Source organism: Manacus vitellinus, unplaced genomic scaffold, assembly GCF_001715985.3.
Source record: "Manacus vitellinus isolate BGI_N305 unplaced genomic scaffold, ASM171598v3 scaffold_25_pilon, whole genome shotgun sequence".
Taxonomy (NCBI): Eukaryota; Metazoa; Chordata; class Aves; order Passeriformes; family Pipridae; genus Manacus; species Manacus vitellinus.
The window spans coordinates 2,740,124-2,754,310 of NW_021939882.1; the positions used below are offsets into that span (position 1 = coordinate 2,740,124).

Sequence of the window (14,187 nt, forward strand, 5' to 3'; positions counted from 1 at the left end):
GCTCCAGTGGGAGAAGGTGCAATCCCACATGTAGCCTACAAGAATTTCCCTGGTTTGGTGTCAGCGTCCCAAGGTCTCGTTCGCTGCCTCTTCTGTCCCACATCTGCACTGCACAACACGTGGGTGACTCACAGTCTGTGCGTCCTTCCTCAGGTGCTGCCCACCACCAACCAGTCCGTGCAGACGTGCTGCCTGCTCTGCCACCGGGAGCGCAAGGACTGGGGAGGGCCATCCCACAATGGACTGGTTTCCCCGGGCGAGAGGCTGCCACCGGACTTCGTGCCAACGCTCGTGCAGAACCTCCTGGGAGAAATGCCACTGTGGATCTGCCAGAGCTGCCGGAAGAGTGTGGAGGAGGAAGAGCGACGGGCGGTGCAGGAGCAGGCCCTGGCGGTACGCGGTCACGGAGCTGGGGTTGGAGTGCCAGGGCTGCAGCTGTGGGAGTGTGGCACTGCCCTTGCTGTGGCACTAGCAGGGCGTGCGGATCCCCTTTTTGCTCTGAGCTGAGTGCCCCAGACATCCCAGCCTCCACTACCCTGCCCAGGGTTGCCACTGGCTCAGCAGGCAGAGGCTGTGGTGGGGCAGCGCGTGGTGCCGCAGAGGCTCGTCCAGCAGGCAGGCTTGGCTTGGAGCTGCCAGGCTGGAGAGGCTGACAGTGCCGCTGCTTTCCTGCCAGCCCCGCTCCACTGCATGTCATGCTGCGTCCCCTGGCCCCAGGGCTGCTCCCTGTGTGGTGTAGGTCTGCCCAGAGACTGCTGGGGCAAGTGCCTGCCTGTGTGTGGAGCTCGGGTAGAGGAGCTCCCTCCTGCCTGGCTTCATTTAATCCTGGCCTGGTGTGAGTGAGACCAGAGCAGGCATGTGTCCCTTGGAATGTCCTGGGAGCCAGGCTGTGTTGGTGTTTGATGGACAGGCTGTTTGTCACCCCCAAGAGAATGACAGAAGTGGTTCCCATGAGCTGAGCCCCTTCTGCAGTGGAGGGTCTTGGTGCTGACACTGCCCAGAGCCTCCTCACACAGCTGGTTCACTCTGTGTTTTCCTTGGCAGGTCTCGTTATCCCACACATCCTGCAAGTCACAGTCTTGTGGGGGTGGGTCACACTCCTCTTCTTCCTCCTCCTCCTCTTCTTCCTCCTCGTGCCATGGGAACTCAGGGGACTGGGACCCCAGCTCGTTCTTGTCTGCTCACAAGCTCTCGGGCCTCTGGAATTCGCAGCACACCAATGGGGCCACCCAGGGCAGCCCCCTTGGGGCCCCACCAGCTACACTAGGTGAGTTGAAGCCCACCGTGGGGTTGAGCAGAGCTTACTGCCCAGTTCTTGGCTTAGATGGTTTCCTTGTAGGAAAGGGTGGACGGGCTGGGCCTCTGACTCCCAGTGCCAGCAGCGTGCCTGGGCTCCTTTGCAATGGCAGAGGGATTTGGGCCCAGCTCCTCTTTCCTTCCAGGCGACAAGCACCCCGGCCTCGCTCTGTCTGCAGAGTGTGCCAGCCAGGCGCCGGCTGTGGCGCCGGGGCTCAAGGCCTGTCCCTACAGCCACGCGGCCTCCACCACCTCCAGCAGTGCCGCTCCGGGCTCGCCTCTGCCTACCTCACTTGACTTCTGCAAGACGCTGCCGAAGCAGTTCAAAAGCTTGTGTCGGAGGGCCACCCCACCAGGTGCGTGTCCAGGGACAGGGCAAGCCACAGCCTCCTAGCCCGCTGCTCCAGAGCGTTTCCCTTTGCCCTGCTCTTTGTGGGGCAGGGCTGAATCCTACAGGGGAGGCACAGTGACCTTGAGGCCTCGTGCGAGCAGGAATGGCTTCTGTCCCGAGCACTGCGCTGCCTGTGGGGGAGGCAGGGTTTGTCCCATGGAGAAGTGGCCTGTGGAAAGGCGATGGGTGGCTCTGAGCAGGGCCTTGGCCCACACAGCACAGCCAGTGTCTGACTGTCTCTGTTCCTGCCCCTCTGTAGGTGAGGCCTTCCACTCCTCAGAGCATCATCAGCACTCCGACCTCACTGCTCCTCCCAACAGTCCCACCGGCCTCCCCTCCCAGCCACCGGTGCTGATCCCCTCCAAGCAGACACCTCCGCACCCGGGGCCCTTCGGCTCCCCGCCGCACGTCCCGCTGGGCTCCTCCTCGCAGGCCACGCTCTTCCCTGCTCCCAGCGCCCAGGCTGCAGCCCCAAAACCGGTGTCTGAGTCCCCTCCGGCCGGCGCGGCCTCTCACAGCCCAGGGCCGTGCAAGAGCCCCCACCTGCCCCCTGCCAACGTGCCACTGCTGAAGATGCCGCCCCCGCTGTCGGGCTGCACCCATCCCTGCAACGGGCACTGCAGCACTTCACTCATCCCTCCTCCTGCCTCCCACCAGCTGCCCAGCACCAACAGGTGAGTAGAGGAGCCCTGCCTGATCCCAGCTTCTGCTCACTGGGCCATGCACCCTTTTCTCCCCTCTGTTGCCCATGGATGCACTTTTCCCGGCGGAGGGACCGGCTGCCCTGGCGTGGTGGTGCAGGGAGCCACTGTCTTTGTGGGCCAGTCGCGCTGCTGCAGACCCCTGGTTTCTGAGGGTCAAGCTCTTTCTCTCCCCACGTATGTTCTGTCTGCTGTTGTCCTTTGATTCCGTGGTGCAGAAGAGGCTGTGCTTGCTCCTCCTCCAGCTAAAAGACCCAAAGGAACCGCCTGGTCAACCTGCTGTTGGCCAACAGGACCTTTGTCAGTGAGACCCGTCGGGCAGCCGTGGCACTGAGCAAAGGTCCTCGAGAAGATGAAGCCTGTGGACTTGTTCTGCTCACCTGCTCCCTTGGCCCTCTCTGGGCTGCCTGTGCCCCTGAAGAGAGCATGCTGGTTCTTCTCCGCTGATTAGCTCTCCCTGTGGAGAGCCAGCCATGTCCTGAGCTGGAGCTCGAGGAATGGCACTGTGGGACGTGCCCTGGCCTCCCTATCTCTGAGCTGGGCAGCCTGTGCCTGTGGGAGCTGGGCCTGCCTGCATGTGGGGATGTCTGGCAGCTGCACACAATCCCAGTGTTCCTCACCTGTGCTACCTGCCCCCAGTGAGTACCAGTCCCTGCCCTGCTTCCAGCCCGGGGCCTAGCAGGATGCTGCTCGCTGGGGCTCTGCTGTGCCAGCCTCCTGCCTGCCAGAGACCAGGGAGCTATAGATGTCTGCTGACACAGGCTCCTCTGGCATCTCCCCTGGAGGAGAAGGATGCAGGGAAGAGGGTTTGTCTGCCCTACAAATCCTTGTGCCTGGGCAGAGTCTGCCCTGGGTGGGGTGTTCCTACATGTGTAGCGTGGGGCAATTTTTGAGACCCCCCCTTGGCTCCTGCTCATCTCTCACCCTTCTCCCCTTCTTCTCAGGGACCCCTCTTGCAAAGGGCACAAATTCCCAAATGGTACCAGCTGCCACCTGCCACAGCCCTGTGACGCAGATGAGGGGCTCGGGGAGGATGAGGACAGCAGCTCGGAGCGCAGTTCCTGCACCTCCTCCTCCACCAACCAGAAAGATGGGAAGTTCTGCGACTGCTGCTACTGTGAGTTCTTCGGCCACAACGCGGTGAGTGAGGGGCTGGTCTGCAGCCACCCCCGGTCCTCGCGCTGCACCCCATGGTGAGACGTCACACAGTCCGTGTGCCCAGAGTACGGAGGTGGGCAGGTCTGGCCATGGCTGTTTTCCTGCGGGCGTGTGCATCCCCTACTTTGTTTCCATGCTGCCTCATCAGCCTGCTGGTCTCTTGCTCCCGACTCGCAGCTGCCTGCCCAGCCCCGGGGCTCGGAGCGGCCGGCCAAGCCCTGTGGCTTCACACTGGAAGAGCTCACTGGGGCTGTGCTGACTTGTCTCACTGAGACTGTGGAGAAGGGAGTGGCTGGGGAGGTTGTGGGGGGCAGGTGGGGGAGCTGGGGCTGGCTGCACCTCCTGTGCCTGCCCCAGCTGACAGCACTCCCCTCCTGCAGCCCCCGGCTGCTCCCACGAGCCGCAACTACGCCGAGATCCGGGAGAAGCTGCGCTCGCGCCTCACCAAGAGGAAAGAGGAGCTGCCACAGAAACTGGGACACAACAGCAGCTCGGGGGAGCCCGCTGTGGACCACCGCAATGTGGATGAGCTGCTGGACTACATCAACAGCACGGAGCCCAAGCCCTTGAACAGTGCCAAGGCGGCCAAGCGGGCACGGCACAAGCAGAAGAAGAAGGTGAGGCTGGGTGGGTGCTGGGCTGCTCCCCTTGCTGGACTTTACCTTCTTTCCCTCTCATCCATTTAGTTTCTTGAACTCTGTGTCCCTCTCCCCTAAGGTGACAGTGGTGCCTGGCCCTGTGCAGGGCTTCCCTGCCTCTGTTCCTGCAGAGGGTGGCCCAGCCCTCCTGGGCGCTTTGGACTGCAGTGTCCTACCTGCTCCGTGCCACATCTCTGACACTATGTATCTGTGGTGGGGAGAGGCAGATGGTGGCTTTTGCTGGTGCCTCATGCCCAGAGCTGTGTCTGGTGTGCAGTGTCCAGCTGTTGCTGTGCCCATGGGGGACACATGACAGTTTGGGGGCTGTGTAAGTTGTGAGGTGGCTGTGCTGAGCAGCAGCCCTTGGGATTGCTGTCAGAGCTGGAGCCTGTGGTTCTGTGGCCCAGCCCAGCCAATCCTCATGGCACCTGTGTTGCAGGAGAAGGAGAAAGCCCAGCTGGAGGCAGAGGCCCAGAAGCGGGCAGAGCGTGCCCCTGCAGCCAGCCAGGCCAGGGAGCAGGCTGAGGAGAAGCTGCTGGAGTGGCCAGAGCTGGAGCTGGAGCGGGTGAACAGCTTCCTCAGCAGCCGGCTGCAGGAAATCAAGAACACCATCAAGGACTCCATCCGGGCCAGTTTCAGTGTCTATGACCTCAACCTGGATGTCAATGACTTCCCCAAGAAGGCAGCTGTCCTGGAGCAGAAAAACCTGCTCTCCAACCTCAACGGCTCCTCTGACCTGCAGGACATAGACCTGGCGCTGGCCCCGCTCAGCCTGGGCCCTGCCAAGAGCCATGGGCTCCTGCGGGGCGAGCTGGGCCCCCGATGGGGTGAAGGGCCCGGGGAGCCCCCGCCGGCACCACCGGCAGAGAACGGTGTGGTGAAGCGGCTCAGCGCCGTGCCCAGCCTGTCCCGCATGATCTGGGTGCAGTCCAAGGCTGCGGACTCTGCCACGGACGGCAGTGGGCTGAGCCCGGAGCCCAGGGAGGGACCACAGCCCAAGGGGCCGGAGCCACCAGAGCCGGTGCCCGCAGGGAGCCGTCAGCGCAAGAACAAGCGGCAGAATGGGCAGACAAAGAAAGGGGAGGGTAGCAGTGGCCAGGCCCGGCTGGAGAGCCCTGGGGTTAAGGGGCAGGTGCTGGGAACCAAGCCCCCTTCCAAGGGCAGCACCCCGGAGCCACAGCGGGCGGGTGGCTGTGCTGAGCCTGGGGAGGGCAGCAAGGGGCAGCCCTGGGCCTGCGGCAGCACCAGGGCCGAGAAAGAGAGACCCAGCGAGTGGAAGGGCCGGAGGGGAGAGGGCAAAGTGGAGCTGCCGGAGCCGGCACAGCCTCAACCGCCTACCCCAGCTGCCCCTCCTGCCCTGGGGGGCTCCCCTCAGCCCAAGGGCAAGAGCAGGAAGAGCCGGAACAAGGTGGAAAAATCCAGTACCTCGATCGGTAAGTGCAGGGAGAGCTGCCCTGCGCCGCCGTCCTCACTGGGGCCCTTTGCCCAGCTGGCAGCACTGACCCTCTGCTCTGCTTCCCCAGATGATGTATTCCTGCCCAAGGACCTGGATGGGGCAGAGATGGACGAGACTGACAGAGAAGTGGAGTATTTCAAGAGGTGAGGGGGGAGCCCTGGGGGTGATGAGCTCTAGCTGCAGGAGCTGGGGGGCACTAAAAGAGTGGTTGGTGGGTGACTGCAAGGCTGGGGGTCCTGAGGGGTTGCAGTCACGCAGGGGCTGGTGGCACAGAGGGTCTGGCAGGTGACCGGGGTTGTCCTCTCGCTGCCAGATTCTGCCTGGACTCGGCCAAGCAGACGCGGCAGAAGGTGGCCGTGAACTGGACCAACTTCACCCTGAAGAAAACCACTTCCAGTGCAGCCCAGTGAGGTGCGGGGGGGCCGACCCTCCCACCCACGGCCACTCGCCTCTCCTCACTGTGCCCCCCGCCTCACCTCGGTGGAGTCCCCTCCTCCGCGGGGGGCCCCGGTGCTCTCCTGTCCCGCGGGGGCCCTTGGGGCTCCCTCCATCCTCCTGCCCCATCCCCGCGGGGTGACCCCGGCCGTCCCGTCCCCCTCTCTGTGGGCACGCGGCTACCCCGTGCCGCGGGGAAGGACCGTGCTGGACCCAATAAAGAACTTTTTAATTTTTTATTTTATTTAAATACCGCTGTCTGCTGCTTTCTGCCGCGCCGGGGGCGGGAGGGATGTAGAGCGCGTGCTGCACAAGTTTGGCTGCCGCGGGGCCCCGTCGGGCCGGGTCGCGTCTCCCGCGCTGTGGCGCGTTCTCCCGCGTTGCTAGGCGGCGGCGCTGCGCGTGTTGACGTCACTTCCGCGATTGGTTCCGGGAAGGCGCCATGGAGGCTGCGGCGGAGCGGAAGGTGGGAGAGGGCCTGGCCCCTGGTACCGCCCGCCTCGGGCTCCCGGGGGCATTCCGGGCCCCCCTCACCGCGCCTCTCCCCACAGAGGCAGCGCGAGGAGCCGGCGGACACGTCCGACCTGTCCGGAGAGGATGATGAGGACTACGTGCCCTACGTGCCCGTCAAGCAGCGCAAGCAGCAGATGGTAACGGGGTAACGGGGCTGCACGGGGAGGGCTCTGAGCGCCCCTCCCGGCGTGAGGCCGCTCATTCCGCATCGACCCGCGTCCTTCCAGTTGCAGAAGCTGCTGCAGATGCGGCGGAAGGTGGTGTCGGAGGAGGAGCAACGGGATAGCGGCAGCGAGCAGCGCGGGGACGAGGATGACATCCCACTGGGGCCGCAGTCCAACATCAGCCTGCTGGACCAGCACCAGCACCTCAAAGAGAAGGCGGAAGGTAAGGGAGGAGCTGGCAGGGGTCACTGGGGGAACTTCAGGGGGCAATGAAAGCCCCTCACTGTTCCCTGACTCCCACCAGCTCGGAAGGAGTCGGCCAAGGAGAAGCAGCTGAAGGAGGAAGAGAAGATCCTGGAGAGCGTGGCTGAGGGCCGAGGTGAGTGGGACCTCTGTGTGTCACACCTGCCTGCAGAGCTGCCAGGGCTGTTCCCTGCCTTGGGAATATTCATACCCACGGATGTGACTGGAGGTCACAACAGGCCCCTTTTCCTGGCACAGATGTGGCTGTGGGAGGAGCCTGGGCACGTCAACACTTGGCGTTCTGTAGCCAGGGGGGCTGTCAGGGTCTGCTACTGCCTTGCTCTGTCTCCAAACATGATCTGCCAGGCTGTTTGTCCACGCAGCTCTGTGTGAGGTTACTGTTGATCTGGAGAGTTTGCACTGACTCCTCACCTCTGTTCCTGCAGCTCTGATGTCAGTGAAGGAGATGGCCAAGGGCATCACCTACGACGACCCCATCAAAACCAGGTAAGTGTCACAGGACAGGGGTTGTGTCTCCCAAAACATCACTTCCTTGTGACTGTGGAGAACCAGAAGCTGCACAGTCTCAGTGCTGCTCTTCAGCCGCTGGCTTTTCTCCTGCCCCAGTGGTTTCGTGCCTTTGTAAGATCAAAGGCTGTTGAGTCACCTGGGATGTTGTTTTATAAGTAAGCCTTGATAAAGCACATTTCTGTTAAACTTAAAGGTCTGAGGGTGGATTTTCAGGTCTGAGAGGTTAAGGCAGAGGAAGAGGCTGGGGAACCAGGGCTGCTCAAGACAGTGTTGTTAAGACAGTGGTCAGTCAAAGGTTGGACTTGGGGATCTCAGAGGTCTTTTCCAACCTCAGTGTTTCTAAAGTAGTGTCAGAGATGACTGAGGTGTGTCTGTGGCATGTTCCGTCCCTTATCCATAGCCTGTTCTTAGCTGTCAGCTTGGGCCTCCTCACTGAGACTTAAGGGGAGTGTTTAACACACAGAACTTGGATCTGCTCCCACACTCACATCACAGAGCCCCTGTTATTCCTGGAGCGATATTGGAGCCTGACAGGCAGTTCCCCTGGATTCCTCCATGGGGGCTGCTGGCCCTGGAGTCCTGGCCTCATTCTGCACCATGACCTGTCTCTGTTCCCTTCATAGCTGGAGAGCTCCTCGCTACATCCTGGGCATGTCGGAGGCGCGGCACGACCGCGTGCGCAAAAAGTACCACATCCTGGTGGAGGGGGAGGGCATCCCACCCCCCATCAAGAGCTTCAAGGAGATGAAGTTCCCAGCAGGTGAGCTGGGAGAGGAGCCTGGCAGTGATCCTAGCTTTCCTCTGAGGGGTGTTTGTCACTGATGGAAGAGATGCTGCTGGGACACGGGTGGGAGGAGAAGAGGAGGAAGAGTTCAGGTCATGAGTGTGGGTGTCCCTTGTTCTCTGACAGCTATCCTGAGAGGCCTGAAGAAAAAAGGGATCCAGCAGCCAACACCCATACAGATCCAAGGCATCCCCACGATGTGAGTGCTCTGTCCCCGTCCCGGAGTACGGAGCACTTGCTGCGTACAGCCCACCCAGTGTTGTGGACTGAGGGCTCTTGTTGGTGACAGATGCACCCCATCACCTTGCTCAGCCCTGGAGGTTTGGGCTGTTCTGTGATGCTCAAAAGTCCTGTTTCCCTGGCAGCCTCTCGGGAAGGGACATGATTGGCATTGCATTCACTGGCTCTGGGAAGACGTTGGTGTTCACCCTCCCAGTAATCATGTTCTGCCTGGAGCAGGAGAAGAGGCTGCCATTCTCCAAGCGGGAGGGGCCCTACGGACTCATCATCTGTCCCTCGGTGAGTGCCGGGAGGAAGGTGTGATTGTCATGCAGTGGCAGTCCTGCCTGCACAGAGGTGTAGGAATGAGTTGGTTTTGTGTCTGCAGCGGGAGCTGGCCCGGCAGACCCACGGCATCCTGGAGTACTACTGCCGCCTGCTGCAGGAGGACGGGCTGCCCCCCCTGCGCTGCGCCCTCTGCATCGGGGGCATGTCCGTCAAGGAGCAGATGGAGACCATCAAGCAGTAAGACTTTCTGGGGGAGTACATGGGGCTGGAGTTCTGTCAGGGGCCTGAGGGGTGGCACCCTGGCTTCAGGACGGCACGAGGGAGAAGGTGACGTGCCAGGAAGGTGTTGCCTTCCCTCTGTGTCCTGCACAGGGCAGGAATTCTTGCCTGACTGTGGCCTCCTCTCATCCCTCAGTGGGGTGCACATGATGGTGGCAACCCCTGGGCGCCTGATGGACCTGCTGCAGAAGAAGATGGTGAGCCTGGACATCTGCCGGTACCTGGCCCTGGATGAGGCTGACAGGATGATTGACATGGGCTTCGAGGGGGACATCCGGACCATCTTCTCCTACTTCAAGGTGCTGAACCGCACCTTGAAGCTCAATCCCTTCACCTGCCAGGTTGGGGGAGTGCTAAATCCTTGTTCCCTGTGCAGGGCCAGCGGCAAACCCTCCTCTTCAGTGCCACAATGCCCAAGAAGATCCAGAACTTTGCCAAGAGTGCCCTGGTGAAGCCCATCACTATCAACGTTGGGCGAGCAGGTGCTGCCAGCCTGGACGTTGTGCAAGTGAGGTGTTTGAGTTCTGCCCCCTGCCTGTGTGGGAGACCAGCACCATTCATGAGGGTGCTTGATGCCTCCCTCTGCCAGGGACCTGGGGTTCATGGCCCTTTTTCCCAAGCAGTGGCAGTTCCTCTGCTGCCTGACCCAACCCTGTGCTTGTACCTAGGAGGTAGAGTATGTGAAAGAGGAGGCCAAGATGGTGTACCTGCTGGAGTGCCTGCAGAAGACCCCTCCACCTGTGAGTAGTGAACTGGAGGCAGTGGTCACACTGCAGCCCTGGGGCACAGGGCGAGCTGGCAGGGGGAGACCCCATGTGAGGGGTGGGCATGTGAGTGAGCCACGCTCCACATGTGAGCAGGGACCAGCCCTGCTCTGTGCTCTGCTCAGCAGGGCTTTCCAGGGGTCTGTGCTGGTGCCAGCAGTGCTAGCCCACAGAAAGGCGGCTCTTCATGATGTCTGTGCTGCTGCAGGTGCTGATCTTCGCAGAGAAGAAGGCAGATGTTGATGCGATCCACGAGTACCTGCTGCTTAAGGGTGTGGAAGCTGTGGCCATCCACGGAGGGAAAGGTCAGTGAGGGTCCCAGGGAGGCCTGGGCTGTGGTGTGACCCCCCTCCTCCAGGGATGCGTGTGGTCATGGGAGGTCCCAGTGTTGGTGATGGTGTGAGAGAGGGCTGTGGCAGTGTCAGGAATTAACTCCTTGTTGCACATAGCAGGCGTAAACCCAGTGCAGGTCTCTTTGGGACACAGAGGTCCCTCTACTCCTTTATTTGGGGAAAGGCTGCCTGGGGGAGCCCCAGTTGAGCTCTGAGGCCGTAGTAGTTGCTGTAGTAGGTAGGGCTGGGAATGCTGCCCTTGCTGATCTTTTATGCTGGGCCTTTGCAGATCAGGAAGAACGGACAAAAGCCATCGAAGCCTTCCGGGATGGGAAGAAGGATGTCCTGGTTGCAACTGATGTTGCTTCTAAGGGTCTGGACTTCCCAGCCATCCAGCATGTGATCAACTACGACATGCCAGAGGAGATTGAGAACTATGGTGGGCACTGGGCCCCACAGAGACCATGAGGGGTTGCAGGAGCCAGCAAGGCTCTGCGCTTGTCTCTGCAGGGTCTGGGGACAGGGATGCTCTCACTGCACTCACTTGGTCCTGATCCTGCCTCTGTCCCCACAGTTCACCGGATTGGGCGTACAGGCCGTTCAGGCAACACTGGCATCGCCACCACCTTCATCAACAAGGCCTGCGGTGAGGAACAGCAAGGGGATGGGGGCTGTGGCTGTAGGAGACACCTGGGCAGTGGCAAGGGGGGTGTTCTGAGCAAGCAGGATGGCTGGAGGAGGGAGATGGCAGCACTAGGCAGTGCTCCCACCTCTGCTCAGGCTGTGCCTGACTATGTCTCTGCCTTCAGATGAGTCAGTGCTGATGGACCTGAAGGCCCTGCTCCTGGAGGCAAAGCAGAAGGTGCCCCCTGTGCTCCAGGTGCTTCACTGTGGGGATGAGACCATGCTGGACATCAATGGTGAGAGACTCCAGGCTGGCACAGGGGCCCCCCTGGTCTGCAGACAGGACCCCAAGCTCCTGAGGCAGTTCTTGCCTGGCCATGCAGGCAGCCTGATGCCACAGCACTGGGGAGACACGGGTGTAGCCCCTCTGCTCTGGGATGGGGAGCTGGTGTCCTGGCATGGCACAGCTCCTCTTAACCTCCTCCCTCCCATTGCAGGTGAGCGAGGCTGTGCCTTCTGTGGTGGCCTGGGCCATCGCATCACTGACTGCCCCAAGCTGGAGGCCATGCAGACCAAGCAAGTCAGCAACATCGGCCGCAAGGACTACCTGGCCCATAGCTCCATGGACTTCTAGCCTGGGGAGTGTGCTGTCCCACAATCCCCCCCTGCCACAGACCTGGGCTTCTTTTCAGCCCAGCGGCGTCTCTTGCACTCCTGTGGCCCCTTTTCCATGCTTTTGGCCACTGGGACTGTTGCCAGCTCAGCCTGATGAAGCTCCTGCCCCAGGAGGAAATGTGTGGAGCTGTGCTGCAACAGCCCATTACATCAGCAGCGGCTTGTTGGGCAAGCAGGTAGTGGTGCCTCAGGGCAAGAGGAACCCAGGTGGGGCAACTTGTCTGTGGCCAGCTGCCTGCTGCCCTTGCCAGCCCCCTGCAGTGGCAGCACCAGGGTCTTACATTGCTCCTCTTCAGAGCTCCTCAATTTCTCTGTATCTGCCCCCCTTACCTGGGTTTGTCCATCCTCAGTGGGTGGCTGTTCCTGTATCCCCAGACTTGCTGGGATGCAGCCGGGGTGAGGCGGCACGTGCTGCACTCACATTGGGCGCTCCCAGAGCTGCTTCCTGTGCTCTGCCCCCGCGTTCTGCCCCACTGCCCTGCAAGGGGGAGGGCAGGCACACGGACACCTCCTATGGCCCAGCCTCTGCCCCCCATCCCACACCCCAAAAAGGGGAAGTCGCTGTGAGAAGGAAGTCTGCCTCATGCCCTTCCTTCGGCTGCCGCAGTCACATTTTCTCTGCTGCGGGTAGCCCAAGTCCCTGGTCCTTGCGCTGGCCAGGGTGTACTGGGGCCATGGAGAGACCAGTGAAGGATGGGATCCTCTATGTGCAGCACTGCAAATTTGGAAAGGTAAAGGGTGAATTTGGGGTTTGTAGAGGGTTTGCCCTGATCTGGTGACGCCAGCCCTGAGGCCAGGTCCTCAGCAGCCTGGGAAGGGGAGACTGGAGTCAGACCCCTCAGAACTGCCCTGGGGAGAACTTCCCCTTCCAGGGGGGGAGCCCTGGGCCCTGCAGGCCCAGGAGTGGGCCTCTTCCTGCGGCCGAGGGGACTCATCCATGCGGGCACACACTTGGGCTCACCCCTGCAAAGGGTCCCTCTTCTTGCTTGGTCACCGCGCGAGTTGCCGTTGGAACAATAAACGTGTTACTGCAGCACAGTTCCAGTGTGTGTGTGGGAGCCCCAGGCTAGCACGTGGGATGTGGTCCTGTGCCCAGCTCTCCATCCGCCTGGCCCGGGGGCCGGCAGCATCCATGGGACACCCTCATGGCTTGGGCTGCTCCCCTGAACCCTCGGGGTGGGCACTGAGAGCCGTAGCCCTTGGGGCAGGGTACAAGTGACACGGTGGGAGTCCCTGGGGTTGGGCCAACTCCAGGGAACTGTTGCGTGTTGGCAAAGAAAGTCCTGCTGTCACACTGGCCGTGCCATGGCGGGGTCCCATGGGGGTCTCAGTTGATGTATGGGGCTGCAGTCACTCTCTGACCTCCCTGCTATGTGAGAGCCAAGCCCTGGAAGGGCCAGCAGGTAGCTTGCCCCGTGTGCTTGGGGCCAGTGCCTTGCCGTGTAGGAGACAGGCGGGCTGGGGGTGGTGGGTATTTTGGGTGTTCGGCTGCATCTGGTTCCTTCAGGGTGGAGGCTCTGCTGCACTTTTGAAGCGCATGGGGACACGCGCCCCCGCTATCCCATGACAGGCTGGGAAGGTGCTGGTGCTGCAGAGGCTCCCCTGGGAGGAAGCTGGCTGCTCAGCAGATGTGAGGCTGCCAGCAGGAGCCTCAGTAGCTCAAAATGGCTTTAATTTGCATCAGGGTCTGTCCTGAGAACAGCTCGAGCTCAGCTGCAGTGGTGGCAGGCCAGCACTTGCAGCACGGAACAAAGAGCACGACCTGGTGCTCAGGGAGCCAGGAGTGAGCATGACTCACCCAGCGAGCCATGCCAAGCCTGCCTGGGGCAAGGCCTCCTTCGACCCAGCTTTAGGACTGCCCTGCCTCACAGTTTGGGGGTCCGTACTGTCCCCAGCTCTCTAAGATCTCCCACAGCACCTGGCGGGTGCAGGCTGGGACCCCTCCTGCCCCATACGGCTCCTTCCAAGCGCTGCTGGCCCCACATGGAGTGCAGCACTACCAGGATGCAGCAGGCAGCTCCTTGCTGACCCGTTTTTTCCCTGCCTGTGCCCCTCCTGTGCCTTAGAGGTCCTGGAGGAAGATGCGAGCCCAGCTGTTTGCTGCCAGCCCCTCCGGTGTGGCCCGCATGGAGAAGTTCGATGTGCGGGATGATGGCACAGCCCCGGAGAAGATGCCTCTGCAGCGCTGTGCCCGCCGGGTAATCCGCCTCTCAGACTGTGTCTCTGTGGGCCCAGCAGGCACAGAGAGCTGCCCCAAAGCCACCTCCGCCTTCTACCTCACCACCACGGAGAAGAGCTATGTGCTGGCGGCTGAGCAGCGGGATGAGTGGATTGCCCAGCTCTGCCAGCTGGCCTTCCAGGTACTGCAGGGTCTGGCCGAGGCAGGAGCCCTTATGTTGGTCCTGCTCAGGTGAACTGGGGGGCTCCAGGGCCAGCAGGGAGCTTGTGCTCCTTGCTGTCCAGACCATGCTCACGTTCCTCTGTTTCAGGGTGCAAAAGAGACGGTGCCGAGTAATGCCAGGACCCAGCTCAGCCCCTCTGTCCCCATGGAGGAGAACTCCCTCTACTCCAGCAGCCCCTCTGTCCCCATGGAGGAGAACTCCCTCTACTCTTCCTGGCAGGACTGTATGTGCAGGGGTGCGGGATAGGGCTGGCGTGGGGTCCAGTTCAGCTCTGCAGTGCTGACCCCTGCCTTG

The 14,187-nt window shown here is 61.7% G+C and overlaps 3 protein-coding genes across 3 annotated transcripts in view; all 3 read left to right on the top strand.

Moving 5' to 3' along the window:
• The window catches only part of FAM193B (family with sequence similarity 193 member B), an 8,858-nt gene extending 2,533 nt beyond the window's left edge, over positions 1-6,325 (top strand). The window contains exons 2-10 of the mRNA XM_029960177.1: positions 65-393; positions 1,045-1,267; positions 1,443-1,652; positions 1,947-2,361; positions 3,333-3,528; positions 3,927-4,163; positions 4,624-5,617; positions 5,708-5,783; positions 5,954-6,325. Coding sequence (XP_029816037.1) covers positions 65-393; positions 1,045-1,267; positions 1,443-1,652; positions 1,947-2,361; positions 3,333-3,528; positions 3,927-4,163; positions 4,624-5,617; positions 5,708-5,783; positions 5,954-6,050 — 2,777 coding nt within the window. The 3' untranslated portion in view covers positions 6,051-6,325. The remainder of the gene's footprint in view (positions 1-64; positions 394-1,044; positions 1,268-1,442; positions 1,653-1,946; positions 2,362-3,332; positions 3,529-3,926; positions 4,164-4,623; positions 5,618-5,707; positions 5,784-5,953) is intronic.
• A 160-nt stretch (positions 6,326-6,485) lies between these two features.
• DDX41 (DEAD-box helicase 41) lies at positions 6,486-12,292 on the top strand. The gene is made up of 17 exons (XM_008931828.3): positions 6,486-6,541; positions 6,627-6,725; positions 6,816-6,975; positions 7,057-7,131; positions 7,442-7,502; positions 8,150-8,286; positions 8,437-8,509; positions 8,676-8,829; positions 8,918-9,054; positions 9,233-9,395; positions 9,473-9,604; positions 9,765-9,836; positions 10,069-10,165; positions 10,482-10,631; positions 10,767-10,838; positions 11,002-11,112; positions 11,314-12,292. The coding sequence occupies exons 1-17, from the start codon at positions 6,518-6,520 to the stop codon at positions 11,448-11,450; spliced, it is 1,854 nt and encodes a 617-aa protein (XP_008930076.2). The 5' UTR covers positions 6,486-6,517; the 3' UTR covers positions 11,451-12,292.
• Positions 12,166-14,139, top strand: DOK3 (docking protein 3). The gene is made up of 3 exons (XM_029960178.1): positions 12,166-12,222; positions 13,558-13,851; positions 13,981-14,139. Exons 1-3 carry the CDS (start codon positions 12,166-12,168, stop codon positions 14,137-14,139), a joined length of 510 nt encoding a protein of 169 aa, XP_029816038.1.
• Positions 14,140-14,187: the final 48 nt, after the last annotated feature.